The sequence below is a fragment of the Taurulus bubalis genome (assembly GCF_910589615.1).
Source record: "Taurulus bubalis genome assembly, chromosome: 6".
Lineage (NCBI taxonomy): Eukaryota > Metazoa > Chordata > Actinopteri > Perciformes > Cottidae > Taurulus > Taurulus bubalis.
Window position 1 is genome coordinate 13,202,584 of NC_136594.1, and position 21,108 is coordinate 13,223,691.

The 21,108-nt window shown below is 43.0% G+C and overlaps 1 protein-coding gene across 1 annotated transcript in view; it reads left to right on the forward strand.

Moving 5' to 3' along the window:
- Positions 1-17,447, forward strand: part of dlc1 (DLC1 Rho GTPase activating protein) — a gene marked incomplete at its 5' end in the record, with an annotated part of 74,334 nt that extends 56,887 nt beyond the window's left edge. The window contains 13 exons of the mRNA XM_079219042.1: positions 1,381-1,452; positions 3,236-3,317; positions 4,480-4,543; positions 6,660-8,347; positions 9,153-9,332; positions 11,277-11,436; positions 12,452-12,659; positions 13,209-13,425; positions 13,932-14,046; positions 15,176-15,391; positions 16,328-16,545; positions 16,680-16,853; positions 16,975-17,447. Coding sequence (XP_079075168.1) covers positions 1,381-1,452; positions 3,236-3,317; positions 4,480-4,543; positions 6,660-8,347; positions 9,153-9,332; positions 11,277-11,436; positions 12,452-12,659; positions 13,209-13,425; positions 13,932-14,046; positions 15,176-15,391; positions 16,328-16,545; positions 16,680-16,853; positions 16,975-17,074 — 3,494 coding nt within the window. The 3' untranslated portion in view covers positions 17,075-17,447. The remainder of the gene's footprint in view (positions 1-1,380; positions 1,453-3,235; positions 3,318-4,479; positions 4,544-6,659; positions 8,348-9,152; positions 9,333-11,276; positions 11,437-12,451; positions 12,660-13,208; positions 13,426-13,931; positions 14,047-15,175; positions 15,392-16,327; positions 16,546-16,679; positions 16,854-16,974) is intronic.
- Between the last annotated feature and the right edge of the window lie 3,661 nt (positions 17,448-21,108).

Below are 21,108 nucleotides of genomic sequence, written 5' to 3' on the forward strand. Positions count from 1 at the left end.
TATTATCTCTTGAGTTCTCTAACGAATACTGAAATACCGTTTGTCTCTGTTTTCCTTCTAGGCTCCTGCTCTTGAGCAAAAAAAAAAAAGTGGTTTCAAAGATAAACGCTGGTGTTTCAAAGATAAAATAAACTGCTTGGCATCTTACTACCGGTGGTTACTTTTAGCTCAGTCGCGCTCAGATAAATATAGTAGCCCTTCTACAAGTGTGAAGGACATCACTATAATGTGTAAATGCAATGATTATAGGATTAGAAATGGAAAGGTTTTAATTATCCTGCATGAATTTCAGACTTCACACACATTTCCCTCATTTGTAACCGGATTAATACAAATGTAGCTTTCATCTTTTGCAGTCATTCCCTATGTTGTCACTTTCATCCATGGTTTACCCGTGCCTCTTCCTGCCTTTGTTCCACTGGTTTTATTTACAAGTGTTTCTCAAGGTTGTGCTACATTTGTACTTGCTGTCATTCCACTAAAGAGGACATTGTAAAGGCAGATCCTGAATGCCTGGAGACATGTTTCTGTCTGTCTTCCTTCTACAAACTGCTGGCTGTGTGGGTGATGGAGCAATTGAGGAGGCTGGAGTTTGGCCAGCCATTTGACATATGTCAACTAAAGGGCTTTTGCAGATAATTGGGAGACATCACATGGCTCCTCTAACACAGTGGACCTCAACATTCAGTTGGTATTTAGCACATCAAGCCCAAATGTTACACCTTGTGTTTAAAGGGAGTTATGGAAGAGTGTGTCTGGCAGTGTTGGAGAAGCGTTATGAACATGTTCGACTTTTGTAATGGCATTGATGGACACTTGAGAAACATGCATCTGATATGTAGGTAAAAACTTTCCTGCGTGCATCTTAATCAACAAAGGTTCTTGAAATGTTCCTCATTGGCATCATGAGGGAGCAGAAGCTGAAGGGCAGCACTGCATTAACAACATGTTGTATGTCAAATCAAACCCAGAAAACAAACAAAAGCGTTTGTCATATAGTTGAAGATCTTTGAAGATTTCTGTGTGAACAGCAAATGCCACTGCTTTACCTGGATAAGGAGCTTAAGTGGCACACACTTGGCGTGTGAGGGGGTTAACACAATTTGCACGAATGATGCTTTGAGCTTGAGCTTTAGAAGCATGTGAGAGAGAGTCTAAGAGTGGGAGATAGCTAATAAGGTCAAGGGGTTCACACTTTGTAAGCTGCTAGCATGTTGGCATGCTTAGTTCCAGAGTTTTGACATTTAGAAATGATAAAAAACCTTTGCGTCAGAGGATTTTATTATAAACATTGATTATATGTTTGTTTTAGGTGGATTGAAGTGTCTCCCACAACACCTAACATGCTTTTGTTTTCTTCCACTTTTTTCTCCTCTGCAGAGATCGAAGCCAAAGAGGCTTGTACCTGGCTCCGAGCAGCAGGGTTCCCACAGTACGCCCAGCTTTATGAAGGTAAGATCTCTCCGAGACACTGTAACCTGTCTCCTTATGAGACAATAATAATAATAATAATAATAATAATGAAGATATACGTGCTGGTGCTGAGATTAAATATCCACATTTATGCCAGGAATTGTGGCATAATCAGACAGATGTTCTCAGGTATGTTACTTTGGTGACATGTGAATTTTCTGAAAGGCTGTTATTTTACCACAGCGATGCAGGCTGAAAAAAAAAATCTTAATTGAAATCAGTGAAGCAGATCTACAGATAGTTGATCAGACATATCTTCTTGAATTTTGATTAAATAAAGATCAAATGAATGTTGAACCGTTTAAAAAAAGATTTCACGTAAATAAGAGTAGTAGTCATATTTCTAAGTTGTGAGCATACACCTCGTTGGTAAATTACATCTCATGATGTTTAGCTCTTTTCGAAGCATCTCTATGTCAAGCACACAAAAAACACCAACATGCACATTTGCACCCATACTCCTCAAGATTCCTGAGGAGTATGGGGTGTGTTTTTCCTTAGCACCAGTGCATTACTGCTGCATAACACACTATATTCCAAACATAATTTATAATGTAACCTACATTGGTGGCTCTTTGAGGACCAAAGGTCTTTCTTACCTTGTAAAAATGAACCAAAAATAAGTTTTCTATACCTTTTTTGAAAGTAACTCATACAGTGACATTTGGTTGAGAAAGAATGCTTTTCTTGACCCTTGAGTTTTAAATACACACCTACTGAAATACTTCAAACATTCTTTACACTCCATATAGCTACTCCAACTAAATGATGGCATGCCATGGGCATACCAGTTGTCCTTATGTAACTACAGGACGATGACAGCAGGACTAAGCTCCCATTGTCAACGGATCATTGCTTGTTGCCACTTAACTGTGAAATGTTTCCTATTTGAACGGAAAGCTCACTGAGTTTCTGCACAGGTGATGAGACTGTTTTAATATATAGACGAAGAGCAACACAAAAGCACAAACCACAGTCAATCACTGTGCAGAATTTACGCCGTTGCTGGTTTGTTGCTTACAGCCGTTTTGACACCCGTTGGAATTTGTGCCGATGCATGACACATTTTTCCTTCCCTTATATCCGTGGGACAATCTCCATTGTCTGTGCTGTCAGGTCTATTGGCCCACTAAAGATAAGCAGACAGATAGGCCTCATTTAGTACAGTAGGTTAAAGGTGCTGTCCTCCCTTGAACAGCATTTTCTTATCATCATCGGCCCAGGGCTTTAGATGCAAGATTCTCATTTTGGGTTGGGTCAAGACATTCCAGAAAACATCTTAAACTCCGTCCATCCATCCTTGTGCCAGACTGCTTACATATTCCTTATGATTTAAGGCACACCTTAACTGTTAACCAGTACTACTGCTGCGACTCAGTGAGTAAGTGATCCTGTTAATGAGGTAGATTTGGGAGAAAGAGGGAGAATGAGAAAAGGAAGTGGGACCTCTGAGCAGCAGTGGAGTACCTATTGTCATTCTTCAATCAATCCCCTGTTCTCTCCCTCTGTGCTCCACATCCCCCCTGCCTGCCGGGTCTGAAAGCTGCAGCTGTGTTTGTTTGGTCGGCTAAGACGCTACTTCCTCTTTTTTGCTTTTCATCAAGGCTGTATGGGGGTAGAAGGTGGGATGGAAGGCCCTGGTGGGTGTTTGAGTGGGTGGGTGTTTTTTGACGCCAGGGGTTGTATCTTTAGTTTTATCTGAACTCATTGATCCAATCAGCGGCAGGAAGATGCCCACACTAATCAGACCCTCTCTGTTTAGATGCCCAATTCCCCATCGACATCTCTTCAGTCACCAGAGACCATGACTTCCTTGACCGGGACGCTATTGAGGCTCTCTGCAGGTGAGATACAAGTCATACTGAACCTTTCATGCATCTTTTCTCTTTCTTTTGATGTTATGCGCCACTCTTCTCATTCTTCCTCTTCTTCAAGCTCTTGTTTTCCCCCAAATGAAACTATGAGGGCATGACTTCAAAAGAAGGCATACTTTGGAAAGTTGCAGATGAGATGAAAGACTGACATGATAAGCACTTTGGAGCCATGCACTGCACCTTTCCCTCTCTCCATTTAGGTTTCTATGTCCATATCTCTTGTGATGATCTTCTTTCTCTGATAGTGTTTATTTACCTCAGTCATTTTGTATCTTCCTGGTATGCACAAATCTCTGGATGCTACGATCATGCAACGCTTTCTACATTCAGTCTTTTCATGCTGTAGGACACATTTGACACACTGCTTCATTTGCTACCCACAACTGGGTAATACATGCTTTCAACGCTTTGTTTGTATAAAGTTTCAGACATCTCAGTGTGTGTGAAAAAGGGCTAAATGGCAATGAGTATCATTGGAGAGAACCGGGTTTACATCTTAGTTGGTGCCCCTGCGATATTAATTAGCACATGAGGAGGAAGTTAATGGCTCTTTAATGGAGTCGACCCCTTCATCAAATTCCGACTTTAAGTAATAAACCACAGCAGGTGTCCCTTCATACATCTGGAAGCTATCATCTCAATGTCCCCTAACTTGGCAGCCTTTCAACCAACCCCTCCCCACAACCCCAACTATCCCCCAGTTCCAATACCTTCATCTCTCCATTGTTACATGATCTGCTCTAAGAGCTCTCCCGAGATTGGAGTCCACCACCACCACCCCCTCACTCCGCTTCTCCAGGTGGCTATGGGGGATAAGCTTTCTGTCCCCTCCCAAAGTTTTCGTCACCACTCCAGTCAATTTCATTCTCTTCGCTCTCTTCTTTGCTGTCTCGCTTTCTTTCTCTTCCCGCTCATGTGGAGATTATCCTTCAGCAGCTCATTAGCCAGCTGTGGAGCACCCAAAATCCCCCTCTGTCTTTCTCTTTCCCTCTTCTGTTTTTCGGCGTGTTTCATCATTTCTTCCATCATACATCCTCTTGGTGGTGAGAGGTTTGTGTTTTAGGAAAAATCCAGTAGCTAGAATATGTTAAAGACAATTTTAAATGTAACCTATATGTGTGTGTTTTTGCAGGAGACTGAACACCCTCAACAAGTGTGCTCTAATGAGACTGGAGATATCACCGCAAAGAAAAAGAGTAAGCGCAAATGTACACACATTAACTCCACTCCTTTCTGAAAAGCCCCTTTGCATGTCTCCTCAACCACAACTGCATTCCCTCACCTCAACCATCAGTTCACTCTTCGCCACAGGGCGAATCTGTGTTTTTCTCTCATCTTGTTTAATGAGAAGGCACCTGTTGGGTTTATTTCTATATCAAGTGGGCTGTGAGGACCCTAGGGGGAAGGAGGATAGCTTTACTGTCTAAATGAAGGGGTTGAATTCACCAGAACCTCCCTCTTCTCAGGGCATGCTCCCCTTCTTTTTCAAATACTTCCTCATACTTCTGGTTTCCCGTAAAAGGAATTTGTGCGCTGCTTTTGTGGCACCCTTGCAGAATGAACCAGAATACATCTCTTGTCTGTGATCACACTCTTAAGGGTTTTCAATGAGTGGTATGTTTTTAAGTAGCTTTTAAGATAAATGTAACTCTCGAAAGCACCACATTCTTAGATTTCTAGGAAACATGCCTCTTGGAAGAAAAGTGGATGATTGTGTGAAGATCATGCATGTTTTAAGTAAACAGTCTAAACTGACTATACTGCTCCTTTTTATACAAAATACAAACAGCCTTAAGCGGTACATAGTAACATCCTTGTTCTGTGTGTGGTGGTATTCATTAGGATGACCCTTTCTGTGTCACCTTTCATTTCAGGAGTCAACAAGAGTAGAGGTGCCGCCCACCCCTCCCTTAGACAGCGTAGGAATGCACTGATCTCCTCGTGTCTCTACATTCCCTCTCTCTTAGATCTCCATCTCCAGTTGTCGATCTTTCTGGTTGGCTCTTTCTTTCAGTTGAATTTTAATAATAAATAGTTTTCATTCTGCAGATTCGTTGTGACGTTCAAATCGCCCACCGTTGCAGTGAACGCTTTGATGGTTTGATGGTTTGAGGATAAGATATCTCCAGAATGTTGATAAATGGTGGACGCACTATTGGCCAATCATCGCTCTCTATGCAGTTATCTCACATTCCAGCGAACATAACTTGAGAAAGAAAGAATGGAATTTAAATGTCATGAAAGTCTGTATTGACCTCTTTAAATCATTAACTTGAATAAAAACATATCATTAAAAACATATCATTAATGATGATATATGAGCAGTGAAAATGGAACACTGGCACTCAACTAGTGGAACATGGATTTTCTAAACGGCTAATTTCCTGGCATCTTTGTAAAGGGGGTTCTGATTATTGCATAAAAACCTTTCTAGTCAATTGCTCTCTGAACCTTTTTTGTGTTTTGGATCAGATTGTAGATGTGGCTTGCGAAAGGAAGGAAGAAGGAGGTTAAATGTTGACGTGTGGTTTGATTTTATGAGCACTGTGTTTGTAACTGTGAAGATGTCTCCTTTGGAAACTTCTAGCTTAGCTTGTGTGTACTATGGTGTGTGTTTGAAAGAGGGTGAATATCTTGGAGAAAGAATAAGGACTGACAGTAGCAGCGTATCAGTGACGCTGTCTGTGTATATGCACAGACAGAGGGGATAAAGACTGTAGGGGGGAACAACCCTAGTCTGGCCGGCTACATTGTGAGCTATGGGGGTCATAATGGAATTTCCTGAACTCCCTCCAGGCCCTGAGATAGATTAACTAAATTGGGGGAGGTGTGTGCATTTTAAAGAAAAGGTGCATGTGAACTCACTTAATAATGGTGACTTTTTGACTTTGTCGTGTGTATGTATTGTCCATGTTGTCAGGGAGTGACCAAATCCTGTTTACTGGCTGACCATGGGTATCTTTGCTACGAGTCATATGCTTAACCACAGCACCTCAGTTTAAAATAATGTTGTTGTGAAGGCTTTTGACAGCCAATGTATATTAGTACATTGTATATACCGGTAGTTCCAATCAGATAGATAGATAAATGGGATCAGAACGTGAGTGCACACAAGGCAATGTGCAAGTGCAACAATTATAAAATAACTCCCCAAAAAGTTTCCTGGACCAAGGTGAGGAATGTTTGAACAGAAATGGAAAACGTAGCTGTACATAATGTCCTCTAACGGTTCCTCTCCCTCCCTCTCTATTTTCCTCCTCTTCTTGTTATTTCTTTCTCCCTATCCTTTCTCCCTCTTTCTCCTTAATACAGAGCGAGGACTCTGATGAGGACGAGCCTTGTGCCATCAGTGGCCGCTGGACCTTCCAGAGGGACAGCAAGCGCTGGTCCCGTATGGAGGAGCTGGAGGTTTTTTCCACACTGCCCACAGACGCTGACCCACCCCCATTCCCCAAGGACCAAGTATCTCAGAAAGGCAAGATCGCCCTGCGTGAAGGCAATAGTTCAGAGAGTGTGCTGACCGACCTCAGTGAGCAGCCTGAAGTGGGCTCCATCCACAGCAGCGGGAGCAGAGGAAGAGGAGAAGAGAAGAGCCATGGAAGAGAAGAGCCTGCTCCGACAAATGAAGCTGTAACCGCCGGTGCGACTCGCGCCAGCTCTGTAGCTAGCATGTGTTCGTCCTCGGGCACAGGCGGGTCGGGATGCATTAATGAGGACTCTCTGTCCGATGGGATGCCTCCATCGCCCCTTGAGACACTCGGACAGTTCACCTTTGATATGAAAACAGGGATGAGAGGGCAGGGAGGAAGTCTGGACAGCGGAGGTGGCAGCGGCAAAAGCACACGATCGAGAGCTAAGAGCTTCCTCAAGAGGATGGAGAGTCTACGGCTGCGCAGCGGCACCTCCTCCAAGAGGAAGAAGAAGGGGAGCGCCAGTGGAGGGAAGATAGAAATCAGTGGCCCTGTCATCAAAGAGGGTCTGGATGATGACAAGTTGCGGAGGCTCAACTGTGTGGACATCTCCAGTATCAACCTCAACCAGAACCTCAATCACCACCGCAATCCCACTCAGACTATGACACTTAACCGGAATCGCTCTGTATCCTACTCCACTCAGACCAGCAACGGCAGCACTGGAAGTACTGGGAGCAGCCAGTCTGAAGCTAGCAGCGGAAGTGCAGTGAGCACACCGAGCCCAGTGACTCGCGCTCGCAGCCACAGCACAGTGGCAGGCTCTAGTAAGAGGGGAGGAATGTATTTGGAGGGTTTTGATCCTTTCAGCATTCCCCAACAAGCTTCGGATCGACAGCCAACACCCCAACCCAAATCTGCCCCACCCATCCCCTGCCAAGCTAGTCAAGGGAGGACAGTTGATGAGCAGAATCACAGGAACAACTGCAGTGTTCGAGACAATAGCAGACAAGCGGAAGAAGAAGAGGAGGAGGGAAGGGACGGCATGATCTTCTTCTTCTTACCAGAAGGCCACAAGCCTGGAACCTTCCCCAAAGCCCTGCAGGACGGGAGTTCACGCAATAACAATGGGAATGAAAACGGGAACTCAGTGATCCTCAGGGGACGGCAAAGTAGACGCCAGCGGCATTGCTCTTCAGGCTCTGTCGACAGTCGGCTCAGTTTTTATGACAACGTCCCCTACACCGAGAGGGAGGAGGAGGACGGAGAGGAGGAAGAGGGGGATGAACGCAAACTGGAGCAAGTGCTACAACACGTCAGCGGTTTGCAGCAGTTTGTTAATGCCTGGTCAGAGGCTGTGGCTGGCGAAGAGGAGGAAGAGGAGGAGGAGGAGGAAGAGGAGGACGGAGACTCAGATTCAGCACTGGACTCGGCCTCCCCGTGTCCGTCCTCTCCTCTGCAGAACCGACTGGAGGAGACAGAGAATGGAAGTGACCTAGACAGCACAGGAAACCCGCTGGGAGAGGGAGAGGAAGGGATGAGAGAGAGAAGAGACTCTGGTGTCGGGGCATCTCTAACCAGAACCAGCAGGTCAGTAAAGCTGCAGTCATACTGTCTTCTTACTGATAAAGTATAACAATAAAGGGTCAGTTCATTCAATTCCAAAAATATTCTTATACCACTTTTCAGATATCACTCTCTGAGCTTTTTGTCTACATCCCAATATAAAGGAGGTGACTCAAACTATCTTTTTGGTGCTCACATCATTCAAATCTTTTCAATGTGACTATTTATTCTGTTACAATGGAAACGTACTTTTATCTAAATAACTATTCTACTTTTTTCTGTTTTCGGTGAACTGATCCTCCCAGAGACAACTATAATCCCAACAAACAGGCTAAAGCTTTTAGTCGTGTGTAAAGCTCCTGCCAAACATTATCTAAATGCATGGACAGCTCAAGGACAACAAAACAATACAACGACTAACACTGAGGTTCCAACAAAAAAAAGTTTTCCATAGAAAGTGACAGCAAAGGATAAACAGGGGGACACGCTGAGACTTCTCTCCTTACGTAATGCTGCTGAATATTCTGGAATGCTGTTAGGTCTCCATGGGGACTGTTGCTGTCCCTTCAGGAATCCAAAGGCAGAATTACATGTGGGGCGCGTACGAGTGTTCAGTCTTTAAGACTCTCTCTTGATTGATGTGTACATAAATCCCTGTAATCCCTGAACTGATCACTTGGCACATAAAACTACAAAGACTGTGTGTGGCTTTGTGTTATTTTCTCAGTTTATGTGTACACAAACGCTTGACGCATATCCCAGGAGTTTAAAGTGCTCTTTTTAAAAATCACATCTCAATCTTCTGCTCTCTCCGTCTCTCTTTCTCCAGACCACAGAAACTCCGCTGGCCGAGCTTCCAGAATTCCCACCGGCCCAGCTTGGCCTCAGCCCAGCTCCAGATTAGCTGCCAATCTGTTCTACAGATGAATCTGCTCCAGAAGTTCTCCCTGCTGCAGCTCACCGCTCTGCTGGAGAGACACACCCCTACAAACAAACATGGATTCAGCTGGTGAGTAGCCCAGAGGAAAATGAAATGCAAGAGAAAGAAGGAGGGCAATTTCATATTGTGATTGTTTGACACACACACTGATATTTTAAAGCTTGTTTTTCATGCAGAAGGCGTTGCGCGTCAGGTTAATTATTCTTTGTAAGTGATGCCCACGAATTTATCCATTCAGCCATCCATCCATCCAACTGCTACGCCTCCGTCCCACCCGTCTCCCAAGCCCCTCTATCTGCAGGTTGTTGTATGGTGTGGTGACGGCTGTCCACAGAGGTTGGGTTTCACATTCTTTTCCCAGGCCTGTAATTGCTGGGAAGGGGCATACATTGTCTTTTTCTCAACGGGGCAATCATGGCAGTTCGCACGCTGGAGGCTGGTAATCTGTTCTCGACACTTATTCCTCCACAACTACCCTCTCTATCACTTCTAGACGTTGGTCTGAGGTCACTTTATATGCTGCTCTTGATTATCCAATGGCAACTAATATCCTCCCTGTTAATGTGTCCACTTTAGAGATTTTACAGCTATCATATTTTACGTTTACCTTCTCTTTGCATCTGTGTTTCTTTCTTTATTTCTGAAAGTCAAATACAAGAAGTGCAATATACAGACAGGTGACTTTGTTGACCAGAATATACATTAGTGGACATTCTTTCCAGTTAAAACACAGGATTCAGGATATTGTGAAATAATGTTGTTGAGAACCACACAGACATTAGCAATTACCCAGAATTACTTCACTTTACTTTACAAGGTCCAGTGAAAAAAAAATCGCATAATAATTTTTGCCCCACTTTCCATGTTTCTTCTACCCGAGGCCTTCCTTGGACAGGAATAGAAGGCGTTATGACAGTCTTATGACCGGCTCGGGCTCACTGGAAGACAGAGGGCACTTGTTGCCCGATGGAGGCCCACACATATTCAGAATTCCCGGCCGAGACCATAATGTGCTCCTTTTCCATTTTTCCCCAAACTGTGGTTCTGAGTTCTGTGAGTGGCTGCTTTTACAAAGACGAGCTTGTCCTGAGTCACGCGGGTGTCTCTCTGCTAAACACACTCACACCCATGCAGATGGATGCATAGCCATAAATCTGTGAGTGCATTCTTGTGAAACGGTCGGAGTTGCATGTTTCAACTCTTGGGTTTGTGGTTATAGACTTAGTGTTCACTTGCTACACACACACACACACACACACACACACACACACACACACAAAGTGAGACCGACACTTTGTGGGGATGTATAAAGCGGTGGGATCCTCCCCTTTTGACACCCATCCGTACGTCCTACTCCCCCTCTATATTCTGCCCTCACCCTGTTTATCCACCTCTCTCATAAACCTGCAGACAGGTCTCCACAGCCGCTTGGTTTTCTCATTGTACACACATAAAGCACACACACACACACACACACATTTTGGTAGCCAAGCTTATTCTGTAGTGATGTTATTTAGTCTTGCATATAGGACGACTGTGGCTCAGTGGTGAGCAGGGTCGTCAAGACACTTAACCCTAAATTGCTCCCGTAGCTGCGTCTATGGTGTATGAATGTTTGATAATCTGATGTGGCACCTTCATGGTAGCTCCTCTCATCAGTGTGTGAATGGATGAATGATGTCATGTAGTGTTAAAGCGCTTTGAGTGGTCGGAAGACTAGAAAAGTGCTGTACGGGTCCATTTACCATTTTGCAGGGTGTTACATTAAATAACACGTCTGAGATTTTAAGATTCAACATTTTTAATCTTGTGTTGGTGTTTCCTTTTTCAGCAGCTGTTGAACACTGGTAATTGAAAGATGTGTTGATTACAAAGTAGGTTGTCCGTATGAGACCTCGTAAAAAATGAAGGCATGTCATGACATTGAGAAAAATCCTTTTACAACTGCCATGTCAATATTCAATATGTAGCAGATATTGATGCGTTTTCTTCTCTTATGTGTGTATGTTGCAGGGCTGTGCCAAAGTTTATGAAGCGCATCAAGGTTCGGGACTACAAAGACAGGAATGTGTTCGGTGTGCCGCTACAAGTCATCGTCCAGCGAACAGGCCAGCCCCTCCCTCAGGGAATTCAGCAAGCCATGCGCTATTTACGCAACCAGTGCCTTGACCAGGTAACATTAAGTAAACAAATAAACACACATACAGTGTATGGACAGATGAATATACTATTGTGCATACACTGTAATTGCAATAGGCATGTAATGTCAAAGTTCCTTGCCGGTCTCTCATTTAGCTTTAAGTACTATTTTCAGTTTACACAGCTCAGAGAAAAAGAAAAAATAAGCTTTTTCTAGAAGGTGCTAGAGTTACAACATATTTTAATTGTAGGACATCTGCAACCAGTGAAATATTCGTTCTTATTTTTTTTTCACTGGATGTTACTGAAGATGGAAGAGTGAATCGGCTAAGCCTGATAAGTGTGTGTATATAGTTTCTTTCTCTTCTCCTTTATCTCTTTTCTCTGTCACACAAAGGCTGAAGTGTGTATGTCTATAGAGAGCTAAAGTTTGCAGCTGTTAAATCACCTGTGTCTGTCTGTTTAATCCAGCGTCATTTTGACAGATGTGTGTGTGTGTGTGTGTGTGTGTGCGTGTGCGTGTGTGTGTGTGTGTACATTCATAAAGGAAAGAAAGAGGTATTAAACAGAAAATAGCTAATAACGAAGGGCAACACAGTGGGTATGGAGTTATTTTCAAAGCAGGCCAAGGCGCCTCTGATTGGAAATGGCCTTTTTCTACTCCCCAACATTGGTATTTCATGCAGCCTTAAAAGGCCACTGATGAAGTCCGACACAACATTCAGCGCACAAATGCCTACTGGGTGTCGTGGGAGCTTCTTATAAATACAGTCAACAGGATCTGCTGTGATGTAACCATATTGACTGTAAGCTTTGGATTTGGGGATAAGTCAAGAATATTATTTTTTCAATGATAAAAGCCTGCAGCATTGTATGGGCTGTGGGTACATCAATCATTTTTGATATGCCTGAATGATAGGAACGAACACTGCGCTCATGGTAAAACTGAGACTAATAAGGGAATAACAGTTCAAAGCTGACTTATCAGGTTTCTATGTATGTATGCATGGTGTAACTCTTTCGCCCTTTGTCCCCCACTTTTTGTTCAGGTGGGACTTTTCAGGAAATCGGGCGTTAAATCTCGTATCCAAGCTCTTCGTCAGATGAATGAGGCGAGCGGCGTAGATGGGGGAGGCGTCAACTACGAGGGCCAATCGGCGTATGACGTTGCAGACATGCTGAAGCAGTACTTCAGAGATTTACCAGAACCGCTGCTCACTAGCAAGCTGTCTGAGACCTTCCTCCAGATTTATCAATGTAAGAAAACAGACGCGTTCAGTCAAAGTATAAACAAAATCTTGTCAAGACATTACATGCCTTTACTTCAGATACACAGCCACACATCTGGAAGCGGATTACATGCTGGAATACACATGACGGTATTATTTTAAAGCTGAAGATGCTCGCCTGCCGCTCGGAAAGAAATTGTGAAACCGTAAAAAGAAAACAAACAAGATGAGTGCAGGAAATACCTTTGGAATGAGGTGATATATGGGATTGGTTCATCCTTCTGTGATTCAGTTACATGACATCCCCTCAAGTTCTGTGATAGTCAGAGCTGCATTAAGAATGTTTATAAAAGGGAAAAAAAAACTTGTCCAGTGCATGAAGTATGAAGCATATTGTGTACACGCACATGTAGGCCTAAATAATATACTCAGGCCAGCATAGCTCAGTCCAGGCAGGCAAACCCAAATTTCTTCCCAAGTTACCCAACGGACACAAAAAAGATGACATCATGATGGTGGTTATTTGTCGTTGTAATATAAAAAAACAAGCTATGACGTCCTCCCTCTTCTTCTCCAGACATGCCTAAAGAGCTCCGTCTGCAGGCAGCGCGTGCTGCCGTGCTGCTGCTGCCTGATGAGAACCGCGAGGCGCTGCGGACGCTGCTGTGTCTGTTGAGCGACGTGACGGCCAGCGTGTCTGAGAACCAGATGACTCCCACCAACCTGGCTGTGTGTCTGGCCCCGTCCCTCTTCCACCTCAACACCCTGCGCCGCAAGGAGAGCTCCTCGCCAAGGTGTGTGTGTGTGTGTGTGTGTGTGTGTGTGTGTGTGTGTGTGTGTGTGTGTGTGCCTCCACACCACTTTAATTACCTCAGTTTGATTATATGAGAACCTTTATTTTGATGGCCATCACTGGCACAGTGATTGTATTTGCAGCTTACATAACATATAATATACTGTACATTCTCAATACAGGAAAGGGTCTATTGACAGAAACAAAAGAACAGGATACTGTAAATGGAGGGTAGAAAAGAGAAGGGGAGAGAGTTAAGCTTGAAAGGGGAGTAGGGGAGAGAAACAGAGAAAATAGCAAGGTTACATAAACATCTGCACCCAATTAAAAAACACATACTTTGTTCCACGTTTAGCGAGAAGAGGGTTCATCAGATGTAACGCCATAATTAGTTTTTTCCAACCTCAACCCCTGGCGCTTCCTCTGCCTTCTCTTACTCCCATTATCGCGATGATGGACGCTGTTACTAATCTCGTCGTCCTCTTTTCCTCTCTGCCTTGGTCAAAGGGTGATGAACAGGAAGCAGACACTGGGAAAGCCGGACCAGAGAGACCTGAATGAGAACCTGGCTGCTACTCACGGCCTGGCACACATGATCCAGGAGTGCAGCAAACTCTTCCGGGTCAGTAGTAGACATCACTGGAGCTAAATGTACCCTCTTTTAAAGTTAAAATTAACATGGAAACGAAAAGAGCAATCAGTCGCTGAAGGCCTGATTGCGAACAAAATGACCAACGTCGCCTCTGGTTCACTGTAGCATTTTATTGCCAAGCACATTGTTTCCCTGTGTTTGTCTTGCAAACAAACATAGTCCCAGTTACATTGATCCAATTACTTTCATATGCACAAGCAATGTTATGCTGCTGTTATTATATTATTATGTTGCATAAATTGAATGTGCCAGCCATCCTTTTGTTTTGAATGCCTCCGTTTTATAGAACTGGACTTGCTCTGTCCAGTTAAAGCAAACTCAAGCATTTGTGAACGGATTTAAAAGAATAGTGACTCACCCCATTCAGTTTGGTTCTGTCAACAAGGAGAACACTTGAATGGATAAACAGGAAATGATCCAATATAAATCCCATTTAGCCCGAACCGTTTGCTCTGCGCAGTGCAGTCTTCTCTGACATGCCACAGTAAATGCTCAGAGGCTGCATGCGGTGGGTCATTAGTATTAGTTTAATTAGATTGCCTCCTGGCTTCCTGTTATGGTCACATCACACAACAAGTATAACTTGATTACCGCCCAAATTATCTTCTTCTAATTAGATATCTACTTGCCAGTGGTGGTTCATAAAAGGAAGATGACCTATGAAATGAAGTGTAATTTGCGTTCCATTTCAATAAACCTTTTCCTATCTGATAAAAATCCTTTTCTTAGACTTCAATATCGCAAGAAGATTAAATTAGGATGTGGTGTGTTTCCATCCTTCATACAAGTTATGCATAATACAGTTACCATTTATTAAGGGGGAATTGATGCATCAGGGTGGAGATACATGGACCAAAACACAACATTAAGTTGACTGATAGTTACTGATTTCTCTTATCATAGGACATGTATAACTTAAATATCCTCTCCAGACATGTTTAAGACATATATAAATACTCTTGAAAAGTCTTCAAATTGAATCTCATTGTCAAATCAAACGCATTTAACCGTCATGCACCCTCGCGGGACACAGCCTCCAGAAAGCAATGGCAAGGCAAGGCCTGGCTCTCATATTCCTCCTTCTCCTCCTTTCACACAGATCCCAGAGGAGATGAATCGCTGCAGGAACTCCTATGTGGAGCAGGCGTTGCTGCCGCGACGCTTGGAGGACCTCGCAGCTGAGGAGGCCGGGCAGGGAGGTTACAGGGCTGGCCTGCAGGAAAGCCTAGACGCCCTCCTCAAAGACGCAAAGGACAAGTTTAAAGGTTACGACAGCTGCTCCACACCTGAGCATGCTGAGCTGGCCTGTAGGAAGGTGAGCCCACTTGTTTATTCATCAACTCACTATAGTTAATCTTCGTAAGAAAAATATTTTTTTCATTGTGTTTGAGGGTGAAAATAATAAGATTGATGAAAGATGATTTAATGAGATAGAAAAAGACCATCAGTCAATCTGCCTTTAGTGTGTAAACAAGCCACCGTTAATGAAGCACACAACTATCTGTTTCCTGTCTTCTCCTTTCCTCTTTGGTTCTGACTTTCCCTTTCTCCCGCTTCTCTAAATATCCAGTGGAAAACCAGCAGTTAGTGTTTCCTGTATAGAGACACATCCGTGTGAAACGGTCCTGGCCCTTTGCTTCTCATCATTCCCATCACAGTGTTGGACTCTATCCCAGAATGACATCAGCTTGACATAGACACACAAACATACACAACCTCGCTGTTATCCCAAGCTTACATTTCTGGTGTCTAGTGTGGAAGGGCCCTGTAGGAGGTTATCCTTTCCCCAGTTCGAGAGTCACAAGGCCCAGAGTGTTCTTTATTATCTGATAGTGGAACGAAGCAGCTGACTTGGCTAACGGGCATTTGGGAGGTTTTGAAAGACAGCCTGACTGTTGTGCATAAAAGAATGGAATACCAATTCCAATTTCTGTAAATACGTATGACTGATGAGATTAGATCTTCTGAAGAAAGCTTGCAAACACTTTAATGAGACTTGAAGTTTATATAAATAATAAGTGATTTCAAGTATTTACCATCTCACACTGTTCCAGATTTTGATAACAGTTTATCGTACCATTCAATTATCCACGTGAACTTAGTTTTCGCGTAGGCGTATACCTTTAGGCAATTTTTGTCCCCCCTCATTTCCTGTCATCTCTCTGCTTTCACTGATCAAATAAAGAATGCAGAAGAATAATTTCCATGAAAAAAAGAAAGCATGTTAAGTTGTTGGGTCTTGTTTCTCCAGGTGCATGATGGCTTTCCGCTGCGGCTGTGGAAGGTGACCGTGGAGGTGCCCGCGAGTCCGGAGGAGGTTCTCATGCGAGTGTTGCGGGAGCAGGGCTACTGGGATGAGGACCTGCTGGAGAGCCGGGTGGTGGAGACCCTGGATGAGAGGACAGAGGTCTACCAGTATGTCAGGAATACCATGGCACCACATCCTACCAGAGACCACCTGGTGCTCAGGTAGACATTAGCTCATTGTCCTCCTCTTCCTCCCGATCTGTCTCACTTCTCTCTTTGTCCTCATCTTGTTTGATGTTCTGCTCTGATTTCATGTTGTTTCTTTAATCCAAACCATCCATTACTCTCCCTTACAGAACATGGGTAACAGACCTGCCAAAGGGAGCGTGTGCACTGGTGTGTACATCTGTGGACCATGAAGGCGCACGTGTTGTGGGCGTTCGGACCAATGTCCTCACCTCTCGCTACTTCATCGAGCCCTGTGGAACCAACAAATCTAGACTCACACATATTTCCAGGAACGACTGCAGGTGAGCGAATGACTGACAGGAGCATTTACAATTTGTGGATTAGATTTTGTCCGAGTTTTTTGGTCATTCAATGCTTTGTAGTTGGTGCTAACAACATGTCCTTTTCTGTTGTTTTTTTCAGGGGTCGTTTCCCAGAGTGGTACAATAAACTATACGGACACTTGTGCGCTGCTGAAGTGGCCCGGATACGTGACTCATTCACAGTGCCCATGGACAAATGAGAAAGCAGTGAGCAATTTGGGTAACAACAGACTCAACGGCGCCTTTGAAACATCATTTGGATCCTACAGAGAACTCAACATGACTCACTCCACCAGAGAGGAAGACGGGATGCAAGCCTCTTAATAGTCAGATTTTAAGGACAAATCCTGGATCCTAGATTGAAGGACTTTGTTTGCTTTGATTTTGTGACAACAGACTAATGGTATCGTTTAAACCGGTTCTGTTTGGGCGCTCAGTGTGCTGCCACGAGGACTGGTGACACACAAACACTTATCTGGGCCTAAAGACATGATTTCGCTGATACAGGATGTGATCTAAAGGGTGCTATAGCTTCTGAGAAGCAAGTGTGTGTGTGTGTGTGTGTGTGTGTGTGTGTGTTGGGGGGGGGGGGGGGGGGGGGGGTGCATGAGTGTTCAAAGCAACAAACGGTTAATAGATACATATTCACACACTGGTTTTCCAGTGGCAGTATAATGTGTACATACAGTATTCTGTTCACAGTAGTGGTATGTGTCTGTCCTGTGTTACCTCTGTCCTGTGTTTCTGTTACAGCATGGCACAGGAGGAATAGTAGACAATATTATGGTCAGCTGATGAATCCATGGATGAAGAAATATGTGAATTTGCTGGTAGTATGCAGAGTGAGGATAGAGATAGGTGGGATAGAGTGGGATGACAGGTGGCTGATAGCAGGGTTTAAGTGTTTCAAGAGAGGAAGTCAAAGACGGATAAGAATCGGTGGCTGGCACACCAAAAAGAGAGGGAACTAGCAAAGAAACAGCTTCATTTCCCAACATACCAATAGATGTCCCCTCATTTTGTTCTTGAAGATGCAAGGGCAAAAGTAGTTCCTGTGCTAGCAACAAGGCAGAGGGTAAAAAGCCAGGAAACAGTCAGAGCTCATAAGGAAGTGGTTGTAAACCGAGGCTCCGTGTTAGAGACAAGGAATGTTGCATATTTTACGGGATCACACAAACAAAGCTAGAATTTAATACCAACAGATCTACATTAATGGACCAAAAAGAAAAAGCTAAAACAAGTAGCTATCCAATATTGAGCTTTTCCTCATTATTTAAAGGTTTACAGTTAGCGTGTTAAGAGCACAGTAAATTCACTTTTGTATTGTTTAAGGATGGACATCACTTGTATAGATTTTGAAAAATAAGACAAATATTCACTTCACATTAATTTTGATGTACATGAGAACAGAAAATAAAAAAATGCACTGTTCTAACTTGTAACAGAGACCTCCGGCTAGTCATATAAAGATAAGAAAACAGAGAAAAAATGGGCCTTTTATAAAGGTGGAGATTTTACAGGTTTTACTGTAAAGAAGAGGGCCGATTGAATGTTTGTGTGATTACAAAAGAAGGAAAACGATCTTTGTGTAAGCTTCTTTCTCTGTACTGTCGTGTCAGTGTTTAAAAAGAAGTAAGAGATTTAGGTCCTCATGACCTTCTTCATTCATAACACTCATGCTTCAATCTGAGGGTGCGCATATTTCGTGTTGAGTTGTATGATTAATTCGCTAAGCCATTGTCCATATCGTAAATGTTCGTACCTTAAACTGTGTCTCTGCCAAATAATAACGCATGACAATTAGTTAATTTAAAACAAATATATTTATACCTCAGATATATGTTTGTTTTGTATCATACCATTTTATTTTATTGTAAATGTTAAGCTTTGTGTTACAGAAATGAACAAATGTTTTATCTTTTTTATTAATATTATTTCTGTACAGGTTGATCAAAGTGCACTATTAAATGTATTAAAATAAGAAATTATGAATTTGTCATTTGTGTACACTACTACTACGCCTCCTCTGATCCAGACTAACTCTGGATTTTCACATCCACCTCTTTCCGTGTCTAACCTTCCTTCCACTCCAGTAAATCCGTGATTGAGCTGCATGCATTCGGGGTATCAACTGGCTTCGTAGATGGTCTCACTCATTGTCTTGTTTCTCATATAACGGTCTCATATAGCAGAAGACAATGGAGTCTGTTGTACCACAGCTGGCCTGGTCTGGACCCGGCAGACTCAACAATGAGGGGCGCAGTCATGCAGCAAAGAAGAGGTCCACGGGTCAGAGTGGAGGCCAATGTGCCCCGTTATGTTTTTAATCACTTGACAAAATGAGAAATAGCCACATATTGGAGCAACAAACGTATTTTCCATGAACATACTGCGTCAACGTATTTATGATCTATAAACCTGGTCTGTGTATTTATATAACTAAATACTATTTTTCTTTGGACCATGAACCCTTCACATACTCGGGAACTAGAGATTAACCAAAGCCTCAAAAGACTCACACATGAAACCCCAGATGTGTGCATGTCCTTGCCTTTGAACTTACAATGTGCATTCAACAGATTTGTCTTCTCTTTTGTTTGAATAACAGATGAAAAATAAACCTTTAAATGCTAATTATGTTTATCTCTCTCTCTTTTTCTCTCTCTTCTTCTGTTAGTAGTGTCTGCACACACTCACTATGATTGCTGGTATGTTTCTGCATGCACATGTGTATGTATTTTGCTGGGAACACAAACACCTCAAGGAGATTATGCAGGGCAAGATAGGGCTGACCAACAGTCAGCTCCAGAGATGCATTTCTGCCCCGTTGTTTGAGAATCAGACGCAGAAGGTTTCCCACATTGATAAATGAATGCAAATGTGTGTGTATATATGTGTGTGTGTGTGTGTGTGCGTGCGTGCGTGCGCGCGTGCGTGTATTTCTTCCAGTTTGTCACGCATTTATCAAAAATGCTGTAACAATTTTGCCACAGAACAGTGTGAAGGTTATTGCTGGATCCATACCAGGTGTGATTTTGAAATACTTATTTTATATTTTTTTTACAATTAAGGATCTGCCTTCCATTTTCCCCCTCCTGAACCAGAGGTTATCAGCACAACTAGTGTGTTCTTTGAAAATATGTAAAGGGTGCAGTAAGAATGAAAGATGACAGCCAGCACCAACTGCAAGGTTAGGAAAATAAACTTGTTTAACATTACAAAACAATCATATTTTTCTGCATGTACTTGCACATGTTCATTAGTCTTCATTGCACATTTACCAGGCGTATGAACAAACCATCAGCAATACCCTGCTTATTACAGATTGTTTTATTTATCACATCATATTGTGCAGTTAAAACAGTTTCCCCTCTGTGGGCTCCTCATCTTCATGTGGACGGGAATGCTCTGATATAATAATACACGGTGTTGTTGTGGCAACAGAAATGGTATGTCATAATTGATAACAAAGAGTGTTAAGAGTCTACATGGAAAAGGACAACAGATAATTTAGTCACAGTGTTTATACAGTTGACCTCAAATCATGCCTCATCATATCTCCATATTCCAGGAATTCCAACGGCTGGATGTAAAGCTATTAAGCAATGAAAGACAGATTTGTCTTTTTGTCCTCCAGAAAATGAGTTTGGCGTACATACATCTACACTCACACGCACATGCACACCTACACTCTCACAAACACAGAATAGTTGTTTTAATGACCTAATCACTGGTGTCCCATATATGGTGGGTCAACTCCAAATCTAGCAGTGCATGTTCATGCTTGTATGCACATGTGTATGTGTGAGTGTGGCAGAGAGAGAGAACAGAGGTGGCATGACGAGGACATACCACCATGTCTGTGCATCCTTCTTATATTTAAGCTGCTCATCTGCTATCCTTCAATTAGTATATTTGTTGTGTATGTGGCATTGAACACATCCAGCTAACGCCTTGTTGAAATGTCTCATGTCAAACACAAGGGGTCACTGATCTAACTACAAGTCACAATGTAATGTCTGTTTTATAGATCAACCCTGCCCTCTGGTGGTGGTTTGGAATAAAGTGGGTACCCACATCTTGGTCGCTATGGGCTCCACTCTCACTTAAATTAAGTAATCTTTAATCTGACACCAAAAACACTTCTGTCATGCAAATATTATATTGAATTGCTTCTGCATGTTTTTTGTTTTTTTCTCATCAGCAAGCTAGGTTGTTTTTAATTAATACAATG